Genomic DNA, 25,948 nt, shown 5'->3' on the forward strand with positions numbered 1-25,948 from the left:
TCATTACTTATTCTTCCGAGATTTTCCTTCTTCTCCTTCTGCTTCGGATATCTTGCGTTAGCCTCTTCCTCACAGCTGATGCGTCAAGCTTATCTTCGTGAAACAGGGGAATGTCAAAATAATGTTCGGTGTCGATCGGGGAAACGGGGAGCAAACCTTCCCACGCGGAATACTCGGTGTCTCGGGGTGTGTTCAGTTATCGGGAACAGCGGGGAACGTTTGCTCTCAGCGGGCAAGCTACTAGTCAGACGCCGGGAATCTGGCGCGACCGCTCCCACAATGAGTATTTGACTTGAGTCGATGATGTATAGACAGCTCGGCTGGTGAAGTCTCTGTTGCCGACGATGTCGCTGAATCATCGACATCGACGCTCCAAGGAGTTCGAGTTCCTCGGACGACACAGTTTTCGTCCCAATGAATCAGAGATTCCAAGTCATCACGGAGTCAGTAGCGGCAAGGAATTCCGTGGGTTTCGTCACGAAGGTCCGAGCTCGACTTTCGAATTCAATAATAATATTTATCGGTCGCAAACCGCTCAGTGCCGTCGGAGAGCGACGGGTGGTTCGAGGAAGAGGAACCTTTGTGGAAAGAAGAGAATTAAGCCTCAATGGGTACGTGGAGCCGATCTTGGAAATAGCCCGAGAGGGAACGCGCGTGGTCGAGCACAATGTCGAAAACTTCTGCACCAACGATCACCGTTCCAAATGCTCCGGCGAGTGCTCCCAGCCTGAGGAGGCTCCAAGCACCCGAGAGAGATGGAAGACAGCCAAAAAACCTCGAACCTGCTTCAGAGACCTCATCATGGAGTTGGGAACAACTTGCTCCGATATTTCTCGTGCGGGCAGGCTTCAACCCGCGGAAACGACCCACTTGACGATTTTTCCCGTTTCAAAAACGTCTCCGATACAGCGAATTCCGTTCTCCATGAGGGCTCGGTCCGGGTTCAGAGCATTTCAGCATTGCTGCATGACGTGAACCGATTTTAGCGTGGTCCCTCGTCACCGCGTGTCTCGAGAGTACAGGGGTATTTTCGCCGAACGAATTAGTTTTCTGAGCAGAAAAAAGGGCCTTGATGCGAGAGAGGGGAGATTTTCACCGATTTTTATTCCTTTCCGAGACTATTAAACTCTGGAACCGAGGTCATCAGTAGCGGGAGAGAGGAGGGAAATTTCCCAGATCCTTCGGAAGTGGCCCAACCATCCCCCTGCAAAACCGTCATCTCAGACTCCCGCGTCGCTTGTCAAGCAGCTCCCGAACCACTTAGGCTTTAACCCACACACGAGTGAATATATCGAGATGGATCACGGAATCGATTAAGACAGTCGTTCTTCCCTCGTTCTCCTCCACCGCGGCCCAGGCTCGTCAGCGCACTTGCACGCATGGTCAGGCTGCTTCCGATGGCGAGAAGTGAGCCTTTTACCCATCGAGTCAAGATGTTCCCTCTGCGCTTTACACCTTTCGTGACGGGGTACAGAATAATTGTGTGATATTCCACAACTCCGTGATCGTGAGCTGAACCGATCTTCAACCGAGAGAAGCGATCGGGTGCGAATGCTGGAAAGGAGGCTCAGACTGAGCAGACAATGGGGAAGACTCGAGTAAGTCTTTGTGAAACATTCGGGCGTTTGTCTAGGTCTAGATTATAATGCTCCGCCTGACGGACGTCGTTTGTTGCTCCTGGCGTTGCAGACGCCGTTATCGGGACACTACAAGTGGATAAATATTTGATTTGCAAACGTTGGCTCGCATTGTTACCTCGCAAAGGTCGGCGGCAAAAGAAAACGTTCGGGAGCTCCTTCGCGTTGAACAAGACTCCTAGTTCAAGGGCCCGCTCAGGAAATGATAAGGTAGAATCGAAGCTCTGATTAGCTTTCGACTGCCCAGTCGGATGGGTTAAGAGATTCCGGACCGCTGCGGCGACGTGTGGAATTCTCTCCCACAGTCAGATTGGACCGAACGCGCGACTGCTATTCGTAGTGCGCTGCATCTCGGTCTCGACGATGACGTGGCCGTGTCTTTGTCGGCGGAACTCTTCGAGAACTTGACCCACAAACGAAACTCATCCTGTCGGCATCGCACGCGTTTGAAAACGTCGGTCGTCTATTTTTCAAACAGCTAACCGCTCGTAACGTAAAAACTCGACGCTCTGTTGATTCCTCTTTGCAGTTGAATCACAGAACGAGAGAGCCGAGGGATGATACCAGTTCAGAACGCACAGAGCACGGCAAGAAGGCGCTGGAAAAATGCTTCCGCGAATATTTGTGGTAAGCATTGACAAGTGAACGCTCCAGTGAACGTCCCGCGTCACCGGTCATAGCTGTGAAGGAATCTCAGCCCCCGGAACGTCGGTCTCGTCCGTCTGAATGAGATAGCCAGTCCCATGAAGAGCCGCTCACTATCCCATGAACTCCGCATCCAGAGGAGACTTGAATCCGACTCCGAGAGGCTCGATCCAGTAGGACGCCGTCTGCTGAACGATCGGATACCGCTATATCACATTATGGAACTCGGGAATTCCCTGCCGATGACTCCAAGAAATCGAGGGCACTTAAAACCAGTAGCATCCGTGCTGAAGGCAGGAGGGAACAGGCCAAAGAAGAAATGATGGCCCGTTGCGACCAGCAGTGGCATCAGCAGGACGTCTTTTGATGATGATCTCCCGGCCGCTTGTTATTCGTCGTTCCCCGAGGGCTTGGTCGCAAGGATTGCTCCTCCCCCCAGTCCGGTCTCGCTCCCCCACGAACCCCGTATCTTTCTCTCTCTATTGTGGATAGCCCATAGCCTCTTGGGTAGACAAAGCGGCAGGACAATTTGCATGATAAACCCACACACTACTGTTGGTGAAAGCCGACAGAAGCGGCGGAGGAGGCGGCAGCAGCGGTGGCGGCGCGGCCAGTCGTTGGACGGGCTCCAATACTTTCAGGAGGAGGACATCTGTGCCTTAGGCACTGCGCCGCTAATGCTCAAAAGCCCGCCGGGTAAGCGACCCGGCGCTCCGAGCCGCTACGACGACGACAAGGAGGACGGCGATGACGACCACGTAGAATGTCTAAGGAAAAGCTCCGTAGCGATAAACTGGTTCCGCGCTGTCTCAACAATGGAAACAATAAGGTACACATGCCCCGACATGCTGCTCGTCCGGCCGTGGCGAGACCCGCTGAGAGTTCCCACGGATTGTTGTGACGTAGATAGCTCACACGGAATCCGTTTCCACTCGCTACGGGAACGAAACGCTAACCTGCCACTGTTCAAAGGCGTTCCCCGTCGCTATCGCTCGATTGACTTCGACGACAGTCAGCCCGTTACCAGAATCCGACAGTCTCACTCACAGCGTTATCAGCGAATCACCGTGAATGCTCGATATTCGGATGAGGATTCGCAAACGGTACCGAGTTGATGGCTCGAGCATCGAGCATCTGTTTCCGCTCCCGAGGGAAAGGATCTCGGAATGGCCTCTGTCCGGAAATTATTCATGCTATTATTCATATCTTGTTATCTATTATTCATGCTATTATAATTATTCATGATGGAGCTATACTACTAGTTATTGTAAGAATTATCGCGGATGGTACAGCTTTTCTTCAGACTTCGCCCGAATGGGTGAATTCGTTGACGAACGCGTCATATCCGCTCACGAAAATTTCGAGCGCGGAGAAAAATGAATTATTCGCGGGTTTCCGGAGCGTGACGAGCCGAAACTCCGAGATCGAATATGTGATTCTGGAAAGTTTCAAGATGGAGCAGTCCCATGGGAACCGATCGCGACTGTATTCGACACTCATTCGGGAGGGATCCTCAAATATTTATTTACGCTACACGAGCCTTCGCAAACAGAAGTCCCCAGGATGACGAATAATGACGATGGCCGAAAAATTCATTAGAGTCATCAGTCGAGCAGTCGGATCTAATCACGGTGAACCCCCGGGCTCCGTACTCGGAGCGTGGATGCATCGAGTTCCGAACACGGGCACGCAGTCGGTCGTGAAGAGTTCGGGATCAACGAACACCACAAATACCTTCGGACGTTCTCCGGCGGAACGAATCTGATCGAGCGAGCAACACGAACACGCGGAATCCTCGAGAATCGGCGGAGTCTCGCAGCATGGAGACAAGGACGACGTCGTGCAGCATCCGACACGACCATATCCCGTGCAATTTCAGCCGGCGCAGCGCTTTCCGCCGTACATCGTATTATAATACGTGTTTTGGCGAGCCACATGCGAAGCCGGAATTGCTCCGATTTCGATAATTCGCATTTTGGTATCGAATCGCCCAGGACTCGTCGCGGAATTCTCCCCTAGTCGATTAGCCGACCCAAAAACGCGAATAATCGAACGGGTGGGCTGGTACGCTATGTATTGGACGGTCATGCCACGTAACCGACCCACGTCAACGTTGCGTGCGACACGAATACATCGAGGAGGGGTGGTTTGCTCTGATTGGAGAAATTGAAGTGTGTACACCCGGCGAGGAAGATGGATGAATCCTTCGAGACTCGAATTCTCTTCGATAGGAATGAATCATTCCACCTGAGAGCCTCCTCGTGGCGAATATATCTCCGATGGATCTTAATGAACAATCAGCTTGAGCGCAGGAGTCTCGGACGTAGAATCAGGGCACCTCAGGGAGAGGTCTCCATGCCGAGGTCGTTTCCTCGAGGAAATGATGCTGCGTGACGGAGGGTCTCAAGTCAAGCGATAAGTGATATATCGGCTCAAACTTACCCTGGATCAAGTGAGCGTCAGCTCTCGAGACAATCACGGTGGAGAAAACGAAATTCAGCTTAAAAGTACGGAGGGAGCTCCTTGCTTCCTTGGTTTATGAAATATTCGGAGCTCTTCATGAACTCGCAGATTACGTACATTTCGACTTCCGAGACCCCCTCAAAATTACGCAATAAGGAACGCATCAGAGGCAACGACTCCAACGAGTTACGGAAACGCGATCGCGGAATTCTGCACGTGCGACTCCTCAGCATAAACCTGTCGAAGCCCAGACCCGAGCGACGCATGGGATCCAAGAGAGGGCAAGGAGGGCCGTACTCGACTGTCCTCATCTGAAGCCGCTCTCCTCACGCTCAAGATCGCTGCGGTCCGCTATCAAGTGAGCCGGCGTCGAACTTCCGACATATGGGTCCGTGCTCGACGCACCTGTTCGAGGCCGTCTGTGGCGCTGGGCAAATTCAATGGGACAGCCGACGAGAACAAGCAGCCCGCTCGCGAACAAGAAGTGATTCCGAATGACACATCGTTTCGACTCGAATCTCAATGAGCGATGAACGACATTGAGTGCGCAACAATTGAAGAATCGGAAAGCACTGCCATCGGGGAACGCCACCAGCTGTCGAGGTTCGCAATCGCGAAGTTCAACTCTGAATTTTTTCCCGCCGAATCGACCAGATATCGGGAACGGAGAACCGGATCGAGAGGAGTGGTGTTCCAACGCGGAACGAACAGCTTCCTGCCCGGCGAGGGATCACGGATCACGAATAAAAATTAATTTCCTCTCAGTCACCGCCGTTGCCGACGTAGAGGCGGAAGCTCGGAACTGGATCGGGTTTCCCGATTTTCATTTTGACAGTCGAGGTGTCGAACAACGGGCAACCTCGATTTCGTAATGCCGTCGTCGGTGCTTTTCGTTGGCGCCCACAGCCGTAACATTTTACGTGACCAATGAATCAAAGGGACCTATTGAGGGTATTGTGCCATCCTGAATGATCGGCTGAATGCGGGTCTACTATTCCATTGAGCTTCCACGATACGAGCTCCGTAAACCAAGGCTTTATCGGATTGATTGATGTTACGCTCGAGGAATTAATTTGCAGTGATTTACCTTGATAGCCCGGCACAGGTCGGTCCTCGAAGCTTCAACCAGGACAAAATCAATGGAAAAATGAAGAAAATTTTCGAAAATATAATTTTCCTCTGCTCGAATGGTTCCCTCGCTCGGCCCTTGTTCGTCAAAAACTTGATTTCGTGCATTTTTTTTCTTTCCCCCTCCAGAATCGGAGAATCCGAATCCCGTTTCGAGCCCGGCGATCAGAGCAATCGTCAACTTTAACATTTTTTCCTCGACCCGCAGTCGACGCCGCGATCGATTTTCTATCGGCATTTCCCTCTGATGCAGACGGTCCTCCGCCAAAAATGGGAAGTGTTCGCCACCCAAACCCACACGCGGTAGGGCACCGGTGGCCCCGGCGAGCCGAGCGAGAGAATGCCAATTCCACCTGTATTCTGAACCACTCCGAGAGCGCGAAATTCCCGGGGAAAAAGCACACCACCAAGCGACCGATTTGCCCGTGGATATCGTTGCAAGACCTGTCTGTCTCTCTCATGGGCTCCCTATACTGATGTGATCTATATAGAGACGGCTTACGTAAGGTAACCAAGAACACTCTTCTTCGAGAATAATCATCGGGCTGCTCCATTCGTCGAGCGAAGACGGTACAGGGAGCGAATTCTTCGCGTTCGCCATAAGATGCTACCGATTCTTTAGTTTGCCGCCTGTATCGTCAATAAACAACACGCAGCAGATCGCTTCCGAACAAAAGTTCTGGAGAAAAGGGCACGAATCTGAGTCACATAAATCCGTCCTCTGTCGGTACCGGAGCGGCTAGAGGGCCTGTCCATCCTGGATAGGCGCCCGTGAATCGCTCCCGTCGTACGACCATGTCACGGAGATGATAATGGTGAGCCAATGCTCATCGAAGACGACAACGAGAACGGCCACGTGACGAATACGTGGAGGAGCTAAGCCGATAATAGAATTCTAAGTTTGACCGCACCACGATTCGAGCCGAACCCAGAATAGAATCGACATCAAGACCCCGTATTCTGACACGGACGACGTGCTAAGTCTCCGCCTCGGACGGGGTCGTCGACGTTCCTCACGTCTTTTGAACAACGATGGCTAGCGGAATCGAGCATGAACCGCTCGCGGCCAACAAGCGGAATATTCAACAAAAAAGAGTCACTCTTCATCCCGTGTGTGATACCACGACGTCGACGGAGAAGCCTCACTCCGCCGTGACGCGTCTGACGACGCCTGATACCGTTGAGACACTGCGTCGGGTCTGTCAGCCGCGTCAGCTGATCGATGAACGCCGCCGCAGCTGAGGAGACTCGAATTGATCCGCGAATTGAGCGCTACATCGATCACTAGACGTAGCGAGAGATAATAAAATCACGTAAAATACGACGAACGTCAGTCACTCACCTCTTTGACTTTCTCTCGACGTTTACGAGTCTCCTCGTCAGCTGGACGGCCCTGGTTCTCAGGATCGACGATTTTGTAATCCTTAGGACTGCCGAGGTCCTGATCCTGACTCTCGAGGTTTTCCACTCGCTGTATCATGTTTTCCACTTGTTGTTGGTTGACGATCTCGTGGAGATTTTCTCGAGGGGGCTCTTGGGCCTTCTCTTCGGGAACATCGAGTTGCAACTCCTGCATCTTGTCCACCAAACGCTCCCGGTCTTGCTGGACGTGTACGTCTTCGTTCATGACAAGCCGGTGGTGTTGGGGAACGTTCGGGATTAGGAAGTCGCCGACCGGCAGATTCTTGATCGGTTGTCGCAGAGAATTTTCGGGCAAGAAGAAGAACATGATGAAGCAAACAAACATAGTTATGGCCATCAGAGCCAGCACGACCCTCCATCGGCCCAGGCCCAGAGAAGGCCCCATCCCGACAGCGGCGTATCTCACGTTCCTATACGAAGGCAGCATCACCACACGATAATTTGCACACGAACACTTTCGGCTGACATGGCTCTAGGCACGACACTCCGCACCCCGTCTCTCGCAACTATCAACTGGCCGCTAGCCGATAGTCGTCGTTCGAAGACGGAACAAGCACAGAGCACAGGTGGCGATCAGTCTTTCCCGCGAGCCGAGGGAGGGCGCTGCTCAGCGAACATAGAAGCTTCGCTCGGTTCGGCAATGTGTCGCGGATCGGAATTCCGAATTCCGGAGTGTTGTTTCCCGGGCGGATGAGCGGAGTATTCGAAGACTAGCAGTCTTGAATGACCGTTCAGATCATCAATCAGTCGCTCGTCGACCCGGAAAACGACGGATCCGCGCGGTGCGGCTCGCAGCGATTCCTGAATGTCAGAGGGGGAAGCGTCTATGCGGCGACGGGCGGGGGGCTGAACAACAAAGAATCAAATCCGAGTATCTCTGAGACAATCGCGAGAAGTATTATCAGCCACGTCCGGAATAGCGGGTCGATTGAGACCCGCCAGGCTCGAGATCCTTATCGGAGAATTTCAGAGGATCTCTGGACAGATTTATATCATGAAATAGATCGTCGCCTCCGGCGTTCTACTTCATGGGGGTTGACAACGCTAAATACCGACCTACAACAAACAGCCCAGCGCGCGCGGGCTGCTGCTTGTACAGAATCCGATCGCAGAAGTCTCTGAGAATTCCGGAGAAGCCCTCGCGGACGGTCCGGGTCTGATTAGTGCAGCTCGTTTTGTGTCTGATATCGTGGTGCACCGCAGAAAGACTCATCACGGCTTCCCTCACTGAAGTGGTATCGCCTTCAAAAGGCTTGAAGCGACCTCCGGTAATGAGTGACGAGACATTGAAAAAGCTGCTCATATTCTCCTCTTTTACGGTCTCGTGCGACCGGGGCGTCGAGTCCGCTAGCTTTTCTGGGGATCGGTCATCGGCACTATGCCATCATAAACCGTACCATGAGCGAATCGTGGCGTAGTATAAAAATTAATGAGTCGGGCCACAGAGGGGGGTTTCTGCTTCGATAGACTATTTTCTCGGTTGACCTCGATTGCTGTGCGAGTTTCTGAAGAAAGTGATACCTGATTCTGTACCAAAACCTGTACTAAATGAATTCCATGGCGCGCACCTGAAGCATATCTGACAGACGTCACGTTTTTTTGTACATGGGATTTCGACGTTCCTCTTCTGAGGGCTCGATGGCTATCGCTCAGCAGCTTTGTTTCTCGAACACCCTCCTCGCGATAGAATTAGAACCTTGGAGTTCTCTCGTGAAAATCAAAGCTGACCCGGTGCTTGATTCGAATGATGAGTGATCGGGGAAATCCTTTGTCCTCAGCCGCTTGACATGGACGCGGAGTCGCGGATATCGAGAGCCAAGATGGAGTACACTCTGACCAATGGTTCCGAGAAAGTTCCGAAGTTTTCCTTGACGGAGATCCATGAGGCGATAAGGAGCTGCGGGACCGAAAGGGAAATCGTCGAAAGTGGGCAGGTCAGTTTGTCGTCCTTCATGATTGTTGGAGTTCTTCGCTGAAAACAATGATCCGATGCATGACATCCGGCTTCCGCCCAGATCTAGAATACCAAAACTGGAATCTTACATTTAGAATAACGAAAGTGGATAAGAACGATCAGAGGATGATTCCAGGAGCCTCGATTCTTCTCAACAGCTCTTCGGGAGCGTATGAATCTTATCAACAAAGAAAGCCCACTGAAAACGAGATCTTGTTCCAGCTGCTCAATTTGATCTTGTACAACACCACCGATGAGGAGCAACGATCGCGAAAGAAGCAAATTATATTCGAAGTCCTCCTGAAGCTCATCAATCACACGGTTCGGATACCTCCTCTGGCTCGGGATGTTCTCGTTGCTATGTACGATTCCGTCGAAGATCTTCAAACGTTGGCTCTGGCCAACTTGGTCGCCCTGGACTTACAGCTGCCGAAAGTTCTGCAGCAGACCGTGGTCGGCATAATGGAGAGTTCGGAGTCCGGGACAGCATCCGAGAGATTTCAGTTGTTGTCCGTATCTTTGGCGATGGGGCGAGCGATCGCAGCGATTCCCAAAGAACTCACCAATTTATTGATCTACTCTTGTGGGGTTCTGGTGAAGAACCAGCAGGACCTCCATCTGCCCGCCCTGCTGTGCCTGCGAGCTTACCTCAATCACAGTCGAGTCATCACAGGCTCGTTGCCGACTGATTTGCCATCGGGACGGGATATTGTCGAGAGGTTCTGTCAGAAAATTCTCAAGCACCGCCCCGTTCCCTTGAGCCGGGAAGGCGTCATGTTTCTCCTTACTGCCGCCTCACCGCTCTACGCCGATGTCCTGAGGGAATTGTTCAACGGCGATTCGAAGATCTCCGAAATCCTTCTCGCAACGAGCGTCAAGTTCCCTTCGGAAACATTCGAAGTGCTCGCGAGGGTCTACAGCTTGAGCCCCGCAGAATGCCTACCGTTGAAAACGCTCTCCATGATCGTTGACAACGTTCTGAGCTCGAGAGGGGCCGAGGTCATCGACGATGTTGTGAAGTTCTGCCTGTCCTGTTCCGAGAGCGGTATTCTAATCAAGAGTTTCTTCGGAGATGCGCAGGAGGAAGAAGTCGAATCGGAGAAAAGCCTCAAGGCCACACCCGTCATCGAAGTTTTCCAGAGTCGGAAATCGGAAGAGGATATAAAAGTACTCTGGCCGGCTTGCGCTCTGAGATTCCTGAATCATCCTATCGTCGAAGAATCGTTGTCTGATGGCTCTATGCAGCCTTTCATCGACAGAGCTCTGCAGACGGAGCAGAAAATTCTCGCATCGCTCCTATTGTGCCCGGAGTTGAAGTCGCTCCGCTTGCCCGTGGAACGGCAACCCCTGCAAGGCGATGCAGACGTGACCGCGTTGTCCACCTGCGCGAACTGTCACCTTCTGGAGACAAAGATCGAAGGATGCGAAGCTGCGAAAGACGCCATGGCTCACTCGGTAGGAGGCTTGAGATTCAAGATTAAGGCTCTAGAGGCCGAAAACCTCGGCATGATAAAAAGAGTCAGAGAGTGCGACTCCCTGCTGAGCGAGCGGAAGGCCGAGGTGTCGTCGATACAGGCTCAGGTCAACTCGAAGGACCGCAAGATCGAAGGTATATTGTCCCTGAAACTTAAAGTTAATGATCGATTATCCAACGGACTTCCGCGTTCCTCGGTCCACGGGTTTCTGTTGACAGGGTGTCCCAATCGTCCCCGACGGATTTTTGTCGATTTAAAGCTCCGAGCGGTTCTAGTGAATGCATTGCGTGTTCGTTGCAGAGTTGAAGGCCGCAGGGGAGCGATTCGAGAACGAGCTGACGGGTGAGTAGCACTAGCTCCGGCTCATTTTCCATCCCCCCCCTAATACCTCACGGCATTCAGGGCATCATTCCTCGAATTCTCTACCCCTCCACTACAGCGGAGCTGCATCGATTGAACGCTTCAATGAGTTTCGATCCTTGCAGAACAACGCAACAAGAATCAGGAGACAATGACCGTGCTGAAACAAGCACGTCGAGACACTGAGAAAGCGAGAAGCGACTTCGAGCGTAAGGTAAGCTCAAGCTGATCATGGTCCCAATTGTGGAAGAGCGAAGTCTGAGTAAGGTCCACGGTCCGCCCTTAAAGTTCGTAGACGGATGACTCCATGACTGACTCTCAATTCCAGCGAGGGGAGTGCCAGCAACTCCAGAGGGAGCTGTCCACCGTCAAAGAGCAGCTCGCGGCTGCACGGAAGAAGATCGAAGAGCTTGAATCCTTCAAAGAGAAGTTGAGCTCGCTGATGGGATCTTTCTCGAAGTAGGCCATCCTCGGCCGTCAATCTTCTCTCGACGCGAGAATGATAGAAGAACTTTTAGGACTATCCTATAGGACTAGAATCAAGCGCCGCGTCCATCGAACCTAGCACCGATCAGTGCCCATGTACATAGACTCTAGCCAGGACATCATGAAATAATTTACTTCCTCGACTAACTTCCGACAATCAGTGTATTTCGATGGTAATAAAACTCGGTTTCTCTGTTTTTTGTGAGGGAGTGTCGTTTTGCCCGAAAGGATCCTCAACCATTCTCGCCACCTGTCGCGTCGAACGTGTTTGGACATGTCCGTGAGGGGCTGCACTTGAGGAATTTGTGAATCGAACCACAGTAAAAGCTCGTTATAACGACCCCCATTACCAAGAATTTCTCGGTACTACGAACATGGAATTTCTCCTGCTTTGGTCAGCTCGCCATAGGGATAGTGTAAAGCGGCATCCGTTACAGCGGAAACTCGGTACAACGAACCAGTTTCGTCGGTCCCTTCGTGTTCGTAGTAAAGAGCTCTTACTGTACTAGCTCTCTGCATAAAAAGCTAGAGTTGAGTCAACCGAAATTGTATCCCTTGTCGTGCTTCTTCTTATCTGTTTCCTGACTAGACTTTCGATCCGGAACGCCGGGAAAACTCAGCTCTGTGCGAGCCTGGCGCGGCATCTCTCCCGACCCCACACAGGCCAATGCTCATGCCACCGGGCTCCTGCACAGGGGACCGGTCAGCATTTAGCCGGCGTTCTAAGTTGTTAGTCAGCAGAATTTCATTGACGGTGTTCGTAATCGGGCTGGCAGTGCAAATCGAAAGCAAGAAACGTCGACAATGGCGCAACGTCTTCTGTTCGGTGGGACCCAGGGCAGCAGCTCCCAGAGCAAGTACCTAGTCGAGTTCAAAGCCGGCAAATGTACTCAGAAAGGGAAGCTTGTCACACCTGACAAACGCAAAGGTAATAGATATGTCTTCCGTGAATTGACTAATTCGCGTGGCTCTGAATAGAGAATAGAGAACTGTCCGAATATTAGAATTAATCAATCAATCAATCAATTTAGAGAGTTCTCCCTTGAGAAATCTTCGCTCGCGGAATTTTCGTGGGTCATGGTCATGGATCATCCCGTGCTGCAGTTCGAATATTCAGAATACATCATCTGACAGAGAAACCGTTCCAGGATTGGTCTACATCCAGCAAACGGATGATTCGCTCATTCACTTCTGCTGGAAGGATCGTACGACCGGTCAGACCGAAGAAGATCTCATTATGTTTCCCGGCGATGCCGAGTTCGAGAAGGTTACGCAGTGCACCACTGGCCGTGTTTTCGTCCTCAAGTTCAAATCCAACAACAAGCACTGTTTCTATTGGATGCAAGAGCCGAAGACGGACAAGGATGACGATTTCAAAACAAAGGTATCGTCTCCGAGTATATCTGGAATTTTCGAATGACTCGAAATCCTGCCCCGGAAACCCAGGAAACCGCCTGGGGAAAACTCGAAGAAGCTTTGACATCTCTTATCGAACGACAGGTGAATCAATTCCTCAACGATCCGTCAACCCAGCAACGGAGCTCGAATAACTTCGCAGAACTCTCCGACGACCATGATCTAAGCTCGCTGATATCTGGAATGAGTTCGAGCGAACTGGCTCAGCTCTTCAGGGGGCTCGGAGGCAGTCCCAATCTCTTTCCCTTGGGGAGCGGGCGGAATCGTGCAAGTCGAGCTACTCACGATGAGGCTATGGATACCGAAACCCCTGCTGCAGCCACTCCCACCACGGCAGGTTCGGGTAAAAGTGAGTGCGATACCCATTTGAATCAAATCAACGAAACCATGAGCGAGAAAGATGAGCGCCTACGATGAAATGCTGTCCTTGCAGGTACTACGAAGGTCGGAAGTGCAGCCAAAGGTAAATATCCATATATATTCAACACGACTCTGTCTCGGGTTCATTCCATCTTTCCACTAGTGCTGCATAGCGGTGGATCCGAATGGAACTGAGGTACATCACCCCTTACAGGCGCCGGAATTAAGGCTCAGAACCTCGCTGAAATCTTGAACAAAGTCAACGCGGAGGTGGCTTCGGGCTCTGGAGGAAGCAGCTCGCATCAAGCCGATTCCTTGAAAGATCTCCTCACCCATTCCGAAGTGCTAGAGCCCATCATCAGCAACAAGGAACTAATGGCTCGAGTGAAGGATTTCCTCCCTCAGGTCGGAGGCGAAGAAGCGAGCTCAGAGACCGCCGAACAGCTGAGCGGAACCGTTCGAACGCCCCAATTCGCCCAGGCTGTTTCCATGTTTAGCGCTGCTCTCGCTTCCGGTCAAATGGGACCCTTAATGACGCAGTTTGGAATGAGCGCCGACGTCGCGACGGCGGCGGCCACTGGTAACATAGAAGAGTTCGTCAAGGCCCTGGAGAAATCACAAAAGAAACCCGAGAGCACTGATGCTGAGATGAAGGAATAGCTGTGCTTTGGAGTGTTGCAGATGAACGGAATACATAGTTGGCGGATATCCCGAACTGGCAATCCACGTAAAACAGCATATTGATATTGATCATTGATAACGATAACGCAGAGCTATACTCGAGACTCGGGCGCTGCCCCGAGTGGATGTGTGGGGAATGGAGACTAAAGAAGGCTTTGAACGAAAATTCGTATCTTTGTGTGATCATTTAAACGTAGAGTTTCACTTTATTTTCGTTCTTCTGCTTGATCCGTCAGTTTTCTCCTGCACTATCATCTTCTGGATGTTGTCGACGACTATCAGGCCTTTCACAGGAGATAATAGTCGGTAGTCGCACAATGATAATTATTACGACAATATCATGGTAATAAGGATGATAATATTTCAGTCTTAGCAATGATCGAAGGAGTGCGAATAGCTCGCCGGAATCCGTTGCCATTTACAGATTTCACTCTCGAGATACTCACTTCTCCTACATTCACGGTCTTCCCTTTTCCTGACGAAAGGCCGTCTTTTCCCCTGGTCACTTCGCTTATTCAGTCAAGGTCCGTCTAGGTCGAGTCAGTAGCTTCTCGAGGCTTTCCTCTCATGGTGATATCGAGGAGCGTTTTTCCCTCCCTCTTAATCAACACAACAAACAGGTAATCGGTAGTACTTAATCAGTGTACGCTCTCTAGATTGCAATCAAGTGCCTCTTGCATCGATTCGATCTATCACGAGGAGGAGTTGTAGCAGCAGCAGCAGAAGTAGTAGGAGGAGTAATGCTCATGGGGTCGGTGGAAGAATCAAAAGGGAGCGATATTTGAAGAGAACTTCTGAAGCTCCTGAACATTCTCCCGACGAATCACTCCGTTCGAAAAAGACCGGCAATCATTTACTCTGCTTTCGAACCTCTCTCCTCCTCTCGCTCTGTCACCAAAAAACTTCCGAGAACATCTGTCCCATCTTCCGGAGTCGCGACAGCGCGAACAAGCGCATCTGTTGACCAGCAAATCACGAGACAAGTAATCATGATTCCCAAAACGACATATAGGGTTGAGAAATTCGTTTGCCTTCTACGGAGAGCCTCAGTCAGTCTACCGTCATTTGCGTCTTTCTTCCCCTTTTCTCATCCTTATCAATGTCAACGAACGTCATCACCTCGCCATAGGGTGTGGATGCTCCTGTGAATGGCTAATTCATGCTTCTAGAACACCGGAGTTTGTTGTATTCTCATTTTAATCTCGTAGCACAACATATTTCAGGCGGTCAGCTCAACATCACTAAGCTTCCTCGAGCATAGTTCATCAGTTAGTCTCGTGGATTCAAGGTCAAGTAAAGAATCGATCCTTTTGATTTCATCTATTTACAAGCATACAGAGAAATAGAGTCAGATAGACAAGCTCTCAAAACCCGGGAAAAGGGAAGGAGGGGCTATTTCTGCTCCTTTTTTCAATTCGACACCGCTTTTGGAGACGGTATCGACGTCAAAACAACCGATGCAACGTAATAGTATACGAGACGCGCCTTCCTCTTGGGAAAGAGACGAGCGTCTTTATAGGTAAAGGTACAAACGGAGAGAGACCAAGATGGGGTTCAACAGAGGGACATTTCAACCTCAATGGATATGAACGATGAGAGACCATGGTTTAGCCCCACTGAAGTCCAACAGGGTTCGGATTTTTGTACTAAGTTAACCGTTGAGCACAGAGGTCACACAGGGATCCCAATATCTGATTGTGGTTTCGAGCAATCGATCAATCTACGTGATGATTAGTCAATCAACCAATCAACCAAGGAATTGGGCCGAACGATCGAGCGATCGATGAACCGATGGTTGGAATCACCGACGTCATCGTCGTCGGGTTCTGATGATGGTCCGTGAAATGGCAGTCGAAGCATTGTCGTGATCTTGCAGAAGTGAGCCGCAGATCCATGTGGTGGCCGCCACGTAAGAGAAGTTCCGCGTCCTTTCGTCCGTAGATGGAGATATGCAAACGAGAACAGCGGAGAGCTTCGATATAGAGAAAAAGATTTGAGACTCAGTTCCGCAAGATTAAGGACCTCTGACACCTCCCGGCGAACATAAGGACTCGGGTTTTTCTTCTTTTGGATCATCATAACAAGGCACAATCAAGCAATTAGGATCGATCGGAGAAATCAGGACGAGGCCCGAACTCCGCATTTAACGCAAGTAGTTTTGAGTGATTGGGAAACAGAAACATCTACTCGCTCTCTTAGAAACATCCAGAGAACTTCGGCGCGGACTGGCAGTAGTTTCGCCGCTCGAAGCTCATCTTCCGTCTTCGACGGACCTCAGGGATCCATAGAGCATCGAAAACTCAGATGTGGAACAGACGAACTGGTGGAACGGCGACCATGCTCGTCGCCATCGCCGTCTGCCGCTTGACGGGAGCGAAACAGTAAGAGAACCAATCGGTTGTCCACGCGGAAGTTCAAGTGAGATCGCAGTAGCAGTACATATTCAGTAGTATTAGTGGAGTTTCCAATCGTACTAGATAGTCGTACTGGTAGTAGTGGTAGTAGTATCAGTAGTTATAGTATTGGTTCATAATTACCTCCATCTAGCACTATGGCCAGCGGCTAGACGTTCGGTCGTGCCGCCCAGGTGTGTGTTTCACTTGACATGATATTCTTATGATCTAGATTCGACGTATAGTCACGCTGATGTGACTTCTGCAAATAGTAGACTCGGTGGCTTGTTTTGTCGTTTTCTTGTCAACAGAAAATCTCTTGCTCAATATTTCAGCTTATCGCTCAGAGAATCCATGTGAGACAAATCATGCGGATATCAGACTTCGGTTTCATTCAAGAGCCCCAGCCTGGATTCGGGCCCGAGCCTCCCCGGGCCTACCCTCAGGCGCCCGCTCCTTGATGGTGGGCTGGCTATCCCTCCAAGCGGTCGGTCCGATGTACCGGCCGTTATGGTATATATTAGGTTATTCTGATGTCGTGACTTGAATGACTCATTCGATCGGTCAATCAATCATGAATCGATGAGATAACGCTCTTTCCAACCTCCTCACAACATTGGCTCGTTAATGTAACAACCTTTCGGTGATATGCTGTATCAACAGTCCATTTGCTTGCCCATAATCTTATATTCCTCGCCTTATCGTATTGAGAACATTTCCAACGTAATGTGTTCGCTTTCGTCGGGTGAAGCAGCAGTAGTCGGGGGAGGTTCTCCGCCGACATCTGCTCTTCCGTCTGTGGAGTGAGGAGGCACCGAGCTAAGCTAAGTGGCGAACCACAGGTTGCCTTTCCGTCAAATGTCCTGACAACCGTGCTTCACATTCTCTCAGTGATCGTGACATATCGGTGAGGTTCTTGTTTCCGTTGTTGTGACCTTACTAGTAGTGCTTTCCTTATCGCAATAGTGGGGTAATATTCGATAATGACAATAATATTATCCTTTGCCTTACTGAGAGTAGAGTTTCTGAATAAGTTAAGATAATTCAAGAATTGATCAAGATAGATCCCGAGGTAGGTGGACTCCCCTAGACGGAAGTCTCTGCTTCCGAGTTGAATACTGTTGACAATCCGGATGACGTTCGTTCGTCGCCTGTTAACGCCGGCCCGTCATCACAGGAAGGCCAGATGAGGCGAACTCGGGGGCACCGAGAGCTCTGTAATGAGAACGAGGCATGCATTCGTATTCAACACTCCTTATCGTTATCAGCACGAATGATTCGGGGAGAGAGCGAGCTTTTCTCGTGTCCGTGATGTCAGGGGCATGGCCAGGATTCGATTAGGGGTTAGGGGGCCTATTAAGCCATCGATGGAGGGTTCACAACTTCGACAGTACCTCGGGTAGGGTTAGTCGAGGGAGGGAGACTTACTTACACCGTCGACCGTGCCGCCATTGGGCTGTGGCGCGAGCTGGGCTTCTCGGTCCAGCTGCTGAAGAATGCGCACTCGGTTGTCGTTTTCAGTCTTTATTCGCCGTCGGAGTTTTTCGCGTTCCGTCTTGAGTTCTTGTAGAAGTCTTCTGTCTTCTGCGCGGCAAGACAACTCAAGGTGGGCGGCCTGCTCGTCGATCTCGCTGATCGCAGTGGAGAGAGCCTCGAACCTGTATGAATAACGATGCTCATTTGAATATCCCGAACCGAAAGCCACGATGAGCATTGGATCGAATTCTCGACTTGCGGACTCAGGGGTCGACGCAGCGGGGATCGTTCTTACTTGAGATCGAAGATATCTTCGAGGTGCTTATTGCGCTGCGCTCTCAGAAGACTGAGGGTCTGCCCGATGAGCCTCATCTGATTCCTGAGCTTTTCGCAGTCTCCACAAGCCGCCTTGGACGCGAGGAATGTTTCCAAGACGCGTATCTACGTACGAGAGGGAAATCGAATTTTACAGTCGAAGAGACGGGAATAGGAGGAGCGGATGAGAATATGGAGTTTACAGACATAAGATTACGAACCTTGTTTTGAGCAGCTGTCAGAGCCTCTTCTCTGAGTTTGGCCTGCAGCTCGGCCTGCACGGTGATTGCGATGCTCTCTTTGAGAGCTTCTTCCAGAAGTTCCAGACGTCCGATGCCGTCCGTCGAACTCGACGCGACGGTACATTCGTTATTGTTATCGTCGTTGAGAATGCAAGCAGCAGATGCATCAACCCGGACAGCCTGCCCATCCTGTGGCGAGCCGAAGCGTCGTTTTATGGAGGATCTGATTTGTTTCAGATAATCTATGTACACGCCTCCGATAAATAAATATCGTTTGAGTTTGTTGAGTACCTAGTATTATTAGTCTGCTCCCAATCCCCCTTCGCTCACTCGTCCTCGAAAAAAAATCCTCCATCGGAAAACTCCCGAAGCTTGAAAATTGTTCTTGTAAAAACGGCGACTTTCTCTCACACTCTCGGAAATCGGAAAGAGCTCGACGATCAGTCGATATGGTTGAGGGGGCACCGCGCTAGCGGGGTCTAGACTCTCATCTTGGGGGAGGGGGTGGGATACTCGACCCTGGCCAGCTCGGCACCTCCGGCCACTTAAACATACGACGCGTGTACATATACTGCAACTTGTGTTTGCATGCACGTATGACTATGAATGTGGTTGTATGAGTCGACGATGAGTGTATTCGCGTGCGTGCTTGCTTGCCTGCATGCTCGCACGCACGCTCGCACGCTCGCGAATTTTGATGAATCAGTGAATTTTTGTCAAGCGATGGGAAAAGCTTTGCTTCGCTGCATTCGAAGCTATCGATGCTCATCCCATATACGATCGATGATTTATCACGAAGGACACCGAGACTAAAGAGAACAAGGAGACAAAATAGCTGAGTCCTCACAAAATAGACTCGCGCAGGCGAAGCGAAGGTGAAATCTCTGTCTTCATCATCGCCAACATCACCATGATCAATAATCTATTGAAACTGCTTGTTTGAACCTGCGAAGTTTCTTTGTTCCAATGTCATCAAGGGTCCGATCATAGTTCCATTCGCTTCAATTTCGAGTAGCTCCTGGGTCAGAGGAGTATCTACTCTTCGAAATTCAGGTCTCGCGTCGTCATTGCTTTGTTGGTGTTGGTAGCTTGTAATATGTTGTCGTTTTCGGGTCGAGGTGTTGGCTCTCGCTCACAGAGAACTCCTCTCGCTTAAGTCCCTAAGCTGACCGTCTCGGGGTGACCATGGGCTCAATGTCCCGGGAAGGAAATGAGTCGGTCAACCTCCAAGGTGTCCTGTTAATGTTTTCATTGTTGTCGGGGTGGTCTTTGTTGTTGTCAAGTGCGTATGGCGTTGGTGAAAAACGTTCGGTGGTAAGGCGGCACTGTTCGAGAAGACCTCTTGGCCTATCGAAAACTATTGCACGAATATTTCAGCCTGGAGATTCATCATTCACTTTAGAAGAAATTCGAGAAGAAACTGCTCGCTCCGGCCGCCAGATTCTGTGGCCGTATCCAATCCAGATTCGCAGCACAAAGAGAATCATCATCCGAGTTAGGTTTCGTTAGTTCCGAATATTCCCATGCAGGGCGATCCGGTCGATCCTCTTCGATTTCTACAGCGTCTGGAGCCAATTCACTACTTACGGGTCTTTGCTGTTGCTGTCCTTGAGGTGGTCGCGGCTGTCCTTGTTGGCCGGGGCCCTGTGGCCGAGGTTGGCCTTGTTGACCAGGAGCCTGCGGCCGAGGTTGGCCCTGTTGACCCGGGGCTTGCGGCCCTCTAGGTCCGGCTTGCTGTTGTTGCTGCGGCGGCTGCTGTTGCTGCTGTTGTTGTTGTGGGGGTTTCTGCTGTGGTGGTCCTGCTTGTGGTGCTGGCGCGCCTTGTGGCAAGGCGCCGCCTGTCTGGAAGATCTTCAATTTCCTTGAAAATAGAGGAAAGAGGTTAATGAATGGTAATATCTGACGGAAATCGAACGTCAAGGCCCGTTTCAGGATCCCTATGGCGGTCAAATGTTGGAGTCCGCCTATTACACTCACTCGGTGAGCTGCTGGATCTGTTCCTGCATCTGGGCCTTATCCTGCTCGAGGTTGGCCAAGATATCGAGGAGCCTGTTGATTTCGGCTTCGTCAGCCCCTTTAGCGGCATCGCCGCCCTGGCTGAGCTTCATCTCGAGATCAGCGCACCTCATGGTCATTTCCTGGAGCTTTTGGATCAGGGCTTCGTCTGGAGCTCCACCTCCGCCATTGGCGGCCAACGCCTGTTTCTGTTTTTCTAGTTCGGCCTGAGCCTGGAAGAATGGACGACCGTCAGCTCCGATCGGGATCCGGCGTTCAATTTCGGAGGATGGACGGCTCCGGAAGCCAGAAGAGATAATGGCGTGAACATATCGGACCCGGATGTGCAATCGACAGAGGGGGCACTTATAAGGGGGGCATTGGGCCGTTCTTTCCACGAGTTTCGTCGACGTGCTTCACCTTTTTGACGTTGACTTCGGCGGCGTCAATCTGCTCTTTTCTCTTCCTGAGTTTCTGTTCAAGTTGTTCGAAGGCCTTGTGTCGTTCGTCCAGCTGCTTTCGCATGGCGGCCAATTCTGCCTCTGCCTGAGCGTTCTGGCTGACGTTAGCCTGCCCGGCGTTCGCGAGTTGGCCCTGCAGTTGTTGCAGTTGTTGCTGCAGAGCCGTGTATTGCTGGCTGCCCTGCTGGATGGTGGCCTGTTCGTTCGTGGAATGGGAGAGGATCAGGATGAGAAGCTCGGAGCACCTCTCGAGCTCCAAGAACAAAGATAGATGGACGATTCTCCGGTGTCCAAGGACTGAATATTGGCTCGGGATTCCCTGATATCAAAAATCGCTACATACCTCTCGTTTTTCGATCTCCTGAACGAGATTCTCGAGTTGCTGCTGGAAGCGTTTCCGCTCCCCGTCGAAGTTCTTGATTTCGTTTTGTGCCTGTTCCAGAGCCTTCATGTACTGCTGGACCTCCTGTCGGGAGAAATCATATCGGGGAGGAGGTTTAGTATCCCATTTATTTGGCTGGGCGCGGGCGGACAGCGGAGGTCACATTTTAATTATTGTCTCATCCCAACTCAAAAAGCTCGCCCCGCACCTGGGTAAGCCTCATGTTCTCTTGTCCTTTCGATTCGAGCTCGGCTTGCATTCGATCGAGTTCGTGCTGCAGTTTCTCCACCTGCTCCGCGGCCGCTCCATTCTGTTGCTTGCCAACCGCAGCGGGCTGCGGTGGCTGTTGCTGCAGTGGCTGTCCTTGTTGCTGCTGTTGTTGTTGAGCAGGTTGCTGCTGCTGTTGTTGAGCGGCCTGTTTGGCTTGCTGTTGAGCCTGCAAGATGAACCCGTAGTTGTAGCGAAGGAAATTGAGAATCCTGCGAACGATGCTCCGCTCAATCTCTTGTTTAACCCTCAAGAGTTGTGTAAGTCGCGAAAGCGATTATGTAGACTAGACGTTCTTGTATTTATCGACTCCGTCGGGATGGCAACTTATGCAACAAGAGTTATTCTCGTTTCGGTTTCGAATTTCTGTGTTCTGACTAATTTTTGATCCAGCCACTCGAGAGTTTCCCTCTTCGTCGAACTCGACGGGATCGCGTGGTGATCGCGCAGAGATATCACACGAGGGCCCAGGACATCCCTCCCGCTGAATCGCTCCGTTCAGGGCGTGAATACATCTTGAAATTATACTCGATCGGCCGAAAGGGGTGAGCCCCTTCTAACGAGCAGCTGATCGACGTTCTGCCAGTGAGAGATAATTTTTGGATTTCCCAGGCCGAGAAGGCCCCGAAAAAGTTGAAAAATTGCGCTGCATGGAGCCCTGATACACAGAGCAAGGGGACCGTTCAATATGGCTGCGCGGCCGAGGTCGAGTTACCATTGTTCAACACGGAGCATGACTACTCATGACGTGCCCTCAAGCGGCAGTCGACCGAACCATCTGTCGTATGCTGCCGGCGTGGAAGGCGCTGCGGTCGATCCCACTGCTGTGTGGGATAGAGTGGATCACCTTGCTCCACAGTCACCTTCGTGTGCGTCACGTGGCGAGATCTCTCTAGTTTGCGTGCCGACTTCAACCCTACAGAACTTCAGACACCATGTCTAAGGGTTTCGATCCCATGTCCTTCGCCCAGGACTTCGTGGCTGGAGGTATCGCTGCCGCCGTTTCCAAAACCGCGGTCGCCCCGATCGAAAGGGTTAAGTTGCTGCTCCAAGTCCAAGCCGCTTCGAAGCAGATCACCGCTGAGAACCAGTACAAGGGAATCGTCGATGCGTTCGTCCGAATTCCGAAGGAGCAGGGCTTCAGCGCTTTCTGGAGAGGTAATCTCGCCAACGTGATCCGATATTTCCCGACGCAGGCTCTCAACTTCGCTTTCAAGGACAAGTACAAGCAGGTGTTCTTGGGTGGAGTGGACAAGAGAACTCAGTTCTGGCGATACTTCGCTGGGAACCTCGCTTCCGGTGGAGCCGCCGGAGCCACCTCGCTCTGTTTCGTTTACCCACTCGATTTCGCCCGTACCCGTCTCGGTGCTGACATTGGCAAGGGCGCCAAGGAACGAGAGTTCAACGGTCTGATCGATTGTCTCAAAAAGATCACCAAGTCCGACGGAATCATTGGACTCTACCGAGGATTCAACGTCTCCGTGCAAGGTATCATCATCTACAGAGCTGCCTACTTCGGCTTCTTCGACACGGCCAAGGGAATGCTGCCCGATCCCAAGAACACCCACATCATCATCTCGTGGGCCATCGCCCAATGCGTGACAACCGTATCCGGAATCATCTCGTATCCGTTCGATACCGTCCGTCGTCGTATGATGATGCAGTCGGGACGTAAGGGAGGCGAAGTCATGTACAAGAACACCATCGACTGCTGGTCGAAGATCGCCAAGAACGAGGGTTCGGGCGCTTTCTTCAAGGGAGCTTTCTCCAACGTGATCCGTGGTACTGGTGGTGCCCTTGTGTTGGTCCTCTACGACGAGATCAAGGTTGCTCTTTTCGCATAATAATGTAAGACGACCACGTTCTTGAAAATTGATCATTCTCGCGAAGAAATGACAAGTTAGCTTGTAAAAAAATTCAATACGATGAGTAGTAGCAGCCGTCGAAATTAAATTAAGCGACTCTTCCATCCATTCATGCATTCCTGTGCGAAAGAAAAGCAGAAAGAGAGTAAGAGAGAAAGCTAGTTCCAGCAGTCGCTCGTCTGTGCTTGTACCGAACACTACCGTTACGAAGACCGAAATCGCGCTGATGTCCAATAAGATCCGATCAAATATTGATTGATATTGATTGAACGGAAAATCCCGCCATTTCTGTCTCCTACCGAGTTGAAAGCGAAAATAAATTCCTTTTTCCCTAAAAAATCGACAGCCCCATCACTTGAAATCAATGTTTGGCAGAAAATTGGGCCCCATGCATGGACCCTGCAGAGAATTCTGAACTAGTTTCGTAGTCATCACCGGAGAGCAGCTCCGTTCCGGAAAATTCCGAGGCGTAGGTTTCCACGTTGAGAGAGAAGAGCCTCAACAGTTTGACGACATTGAAGACGGGCTCGAGGCATGACTTCCAGATAAGACATCCCTGTGGCCGTGGAGATTTTCGCTATCGTCATTCAAGGTCCAAGCTACATTCTAAATGGGTGAGCGACCCAATGCCTTCGAGTACCGAACACGTGGTCGGAGCAGGTCGCCAGCGATCGGGGCGAACTCCACGCGCTCCGGAAGAGATCTCGACCTTACCCGGAGGCTTATTCCATCTTGGGAGCTTTTCTGATATCCAGAACTTTTTCATGAACAGTTCAACATCTATTTCTCAAGCCTCGTCGAGTTTCATAAGTGGTGGTTCTTATGTTCCAGCTGTTCCACGAGGTCAAGGTCCGCTGCGGAACTGAACCCGAGAGCAAGAGCCAGAGGAGAACCCTCCGACCACATGCCGCGACTCGGTGTCACGCATGACAAAGCCGTCATGTGTATTCAAAACGTGCCATGCTCACGCTCGGTACCCGTGAAAGGCAGTGAATGAGCCGCATTTTCTGATCCCAACGAGCCAACGAGTCTTCAGTCGATGTAGCCGATTCCTGAATTGATATTCAGGAATTCGGAGTGATGGTTAGGTCGAGAAGAGAGGAGATCGCTCGAATATCGCAGGTTGTTCTTTCAGGCGATTTGATACGGCGTTTTCGCGGTAAGGACCCTGCGCCTGACCGTAAAGAGGGCAAGCGTTCGAAAGTGACCATTCACGTGGAAGGTCGCCGAGATATGATGGAATCCTCGTGACGTCACTTCCCGCGCTCACACTCTCCGGTGTGCGTCGCAGAACGTCGCTACGCGGCACCGGCAGTCTCCGCCATCGAGAAGCGTTCTACGACTAATCTGAGGAACTCCCCCGACCGGGGAATTTCACTTAGTTTCCCCGGCCGGTGGGATGCGACTGCACGATCGAAGCACCCACCTGTCTCAATTGGTTGACCAGCTCTTGTTGAGACACTTGGAGATTTTCATTGATTTCGATGACCTTGTTGTTCTCTTTCTTCAGTCCCTCGATATCGCGTTGGAACTGGGTCACCGCGTTCAGAGACTTTTCGAGCTTTTCGCGCAACTCGCGGTTTTCACCTTCGTACTTCTGTGTCTGCTGAGCGCTTTGTTGAATTTGTTGCTGGAGAGCCAGAATCTGTTTCTGGTATCTGTCGAGCTCAGCCTTCATTTGAGCTTCAGCTTCCCCAGGTCGGCCTGGAATTCGACGTAAGACCATCGTCAGCGTCGTTCTGCCTCGGATTTGTCACAAAAATTATCGTTTCCGCCCCAGTGGGGGAAGGGCTCGGGAAAAAGCTCGGATTACAGACCAGAGTTGATGGATCTGAGGCGCTCGAGTTCACCACTCAATTCCTGCACTGCCATCTCCAACCTATTCCTCTCTTCGGCTGTGCGATACAACTCCTGTTGAACCCTTTCAAGTTGCTCGGCAAGCTGCTTCGTTTCGCTACGTAGTTGCTCGTTTGCGCCTGAAATTCGGATTGTGGTTCTGTTGAGATCACAATCTCCATCGGATCCAGAGGCCCATGCGGAGATTTCAAGCAGCATTTTCGGCGCTTCTCACCCTTATCTTTGGGTAGATTTTGTTGAACTTGGGCAATATATTTTTCGCTGTCTTCAAGATCTTGCTTCAATCGATCGACTTCCATTTGCAAACGTTGGTTTTCGGATACTGCTTTTTGGAGCTCCTGGAAGCAAAAGGTAGACCGTTGAGAAAACCATCGTAGGGGATAATTTTGCGCCGTGCGAACTTCTCGCTCGGAGAACATTCGAAGAAGTCCTTCAAAGAGAAATTCTGCGTACCTGGTCCGATCGCCCGAGAAGTTCTCTCAGACGATCCACTTCAGACTTATCGAGCTTCGAGGGCGGCCTTGGAGGCAGCCCTTGCTCGATCTGCGATCTAGCCTGCGCCAGGGCATTCTGGAGTGATTCTCGCTCCTATAAGGAAGAGTCATGATTTTAATCATTGCGAGAAAGTTCACCTGATGGGGACTCGGGCTGGATATGATTCAGGGGAA

General features: G+C 51.1%; 5 protein-coding genes across 5 annotated transcripts in view; 3 read left to right on the forward strand and 2 right to left on the reverse strand.

The window, feature by feature from the left end:
- The window catches only part of LOC100906901 (alpha-Mannosidase class I a), a 28,053-nt gene extending 20,331 nt beyond the window's left edge, over positions 1 to 7,722 (reverse strand). The window contains exon 1 of the mRNA XM_003748154.3: positions 7,216 to 7,722. Within this exon, the coding sequence (XP_003748202.3) occupies positions 7,216 to 7,722 (507 nt within the window). The remainder of the gene's footprint in view (positions 1 to 7,215) is intronic.
- A 1,393-nt stretch (positions 7,723 to 9,115) lies between these two features.
- LOC100904008 (uncharacterized) lies at positions 9,116 to 11,771 on the forward strand. Its single transcript, XM_003748137.2, has 5 exons — positions 9,116 to 9,221; positions 9,311 to 10,858; positions 11,025 to 11,066; positions 11,210 to 11,298; positions 11,413 to 11,771. The coding sequence occupies exons 1-5, from the start codon at positions 9,116 to 9,118 to the stop codon at positions 11,545 to 11,547; spliced, it is 1,920 nt and encodes a 639-aa protein (XP_003748185.2). The 3' UTR covers positions 11,548 to 11,771.
- Positions 11,772 to 12,307: 536 nt separating this feature from the next.
- Positions 12,308 to 14,193, forward strand: LOC100904153 (proteasomal ubiquitin receptor ADRM1-B). Its single transcript, XM_003748138.1, has 5 exons — positions 12,308 to 12,498; positions 12,719 to 12,954; positions 13,071 to 13,335; positions 13,420 to 13,449; positions 13,561 to 14,193. Exons 1-5 carry the CDS (start codon positions 12,375 to 12,377, stop codon positions 14,004 to 14,006), a joined length of 1,101 nt encoding a protein of 366 aa, XP_003748186.1. The 5' UTR covers positions 12,308 to 12,374; the 3' UTR covers positions 14,007 to 14,193.
- A 3,398-nt stretch (positions 14,194 to 17,591) lies between these two features.
- Positions 17,592 to 25,948, reverse strand: part of brp (ELKS/RAB6-interacting/CAST family member bruchpilot) — a 33,791-nt gene continuing 25,434 nt past the window's right edge. The window contains exons 16-30 of the mRNA XM_018641312.2: positions 25,734 to 25,868; positions 25,495 to 25,618; positions 25,241 to 25,399; positions 24,850 to 25,127; positions 23,073 to 23,368; positions 21,500 to 21,770; positions 21,253 to 21,354; positions 20,847 to 21,105; positions 20,431 to 20,617; positions 20,257 to 20,314; positions 20,041 to 20,130; positions 18,433 to 18,642; positions 18,192 to 18,337; positions 17,849 to 18,078; positions 17,592 to 17,635 (exon numbers count right to left, since the gene is read on the reverse strand). Coding sequence (XP_018496828.2) covers positions 17,592 to 17,635; positions 17,849 to 18,078; positions 18,192 to 18,337; positions 18,433 to 18,642; positions 20,041 to 20,130; positions 20,257 to 20,314; positions 20,431 to 20,617; positions 20,847 to 21,105; positions 21,253 to 21,354; positions 21,500 to 21,770; positions 23,073 to 23,368; positions 24,850 to 25,127; positions 25,241 to 25,399; positions 25,495 to 25,618; positions 25,734 to 25,868 — 2,589 coding nt within the window. The remainder of the gene's footprint in view (positions 17,636 to 17,848; positions 18,079 to 18,191; positions 18,338 to 18,432; positions 18,643 to 20,040; positions 20,131 to 20,256; positions 20,315 to 20,430; positions 20,618 to 20,846; positions 21,106 to 21,252; positions 21,355 to 21,499; positions 21,771 to 23,072; positions 23,369 to 24,849; positions 25,128 to 25,240; positions 25,400 to 25,494; positions 25,619 to 25,733; positions 25,869 to 25,948) is intronic.
- Positions 22,394 to 23,762, forward strand: LOC100904294 (ADP,ATP carrier protein 1). Its single transcript, XM_003748139.2, has one exon. The coding sequence runs from the start codon at positions 22,494 to 22,496 to the stop codon at positions 23,400 to 23,402; it is 909 nt and encodes a 302-aa protein (XP_003748187.1). The 5' UTR covers positions 22,394 to 22,493; the 3' UTR covers positions 23,403 to 23,762.

Source organism: Galendromus occidentalis, unplaced genomic scaffold (genome assembly GCF_000255335.2).
Source record: "Galendromus occidentalis unplaced genomic scaffold, Mocc_1.1 scf7180000077528, whole genome shotgun sequence".
Lineage (NCBI taxonomy): Eukaryota > Metazoa > Arthropoda > Arachnida > Mesostigmata > Phytoseiidae > Galendromus > Galendromus occidentalis.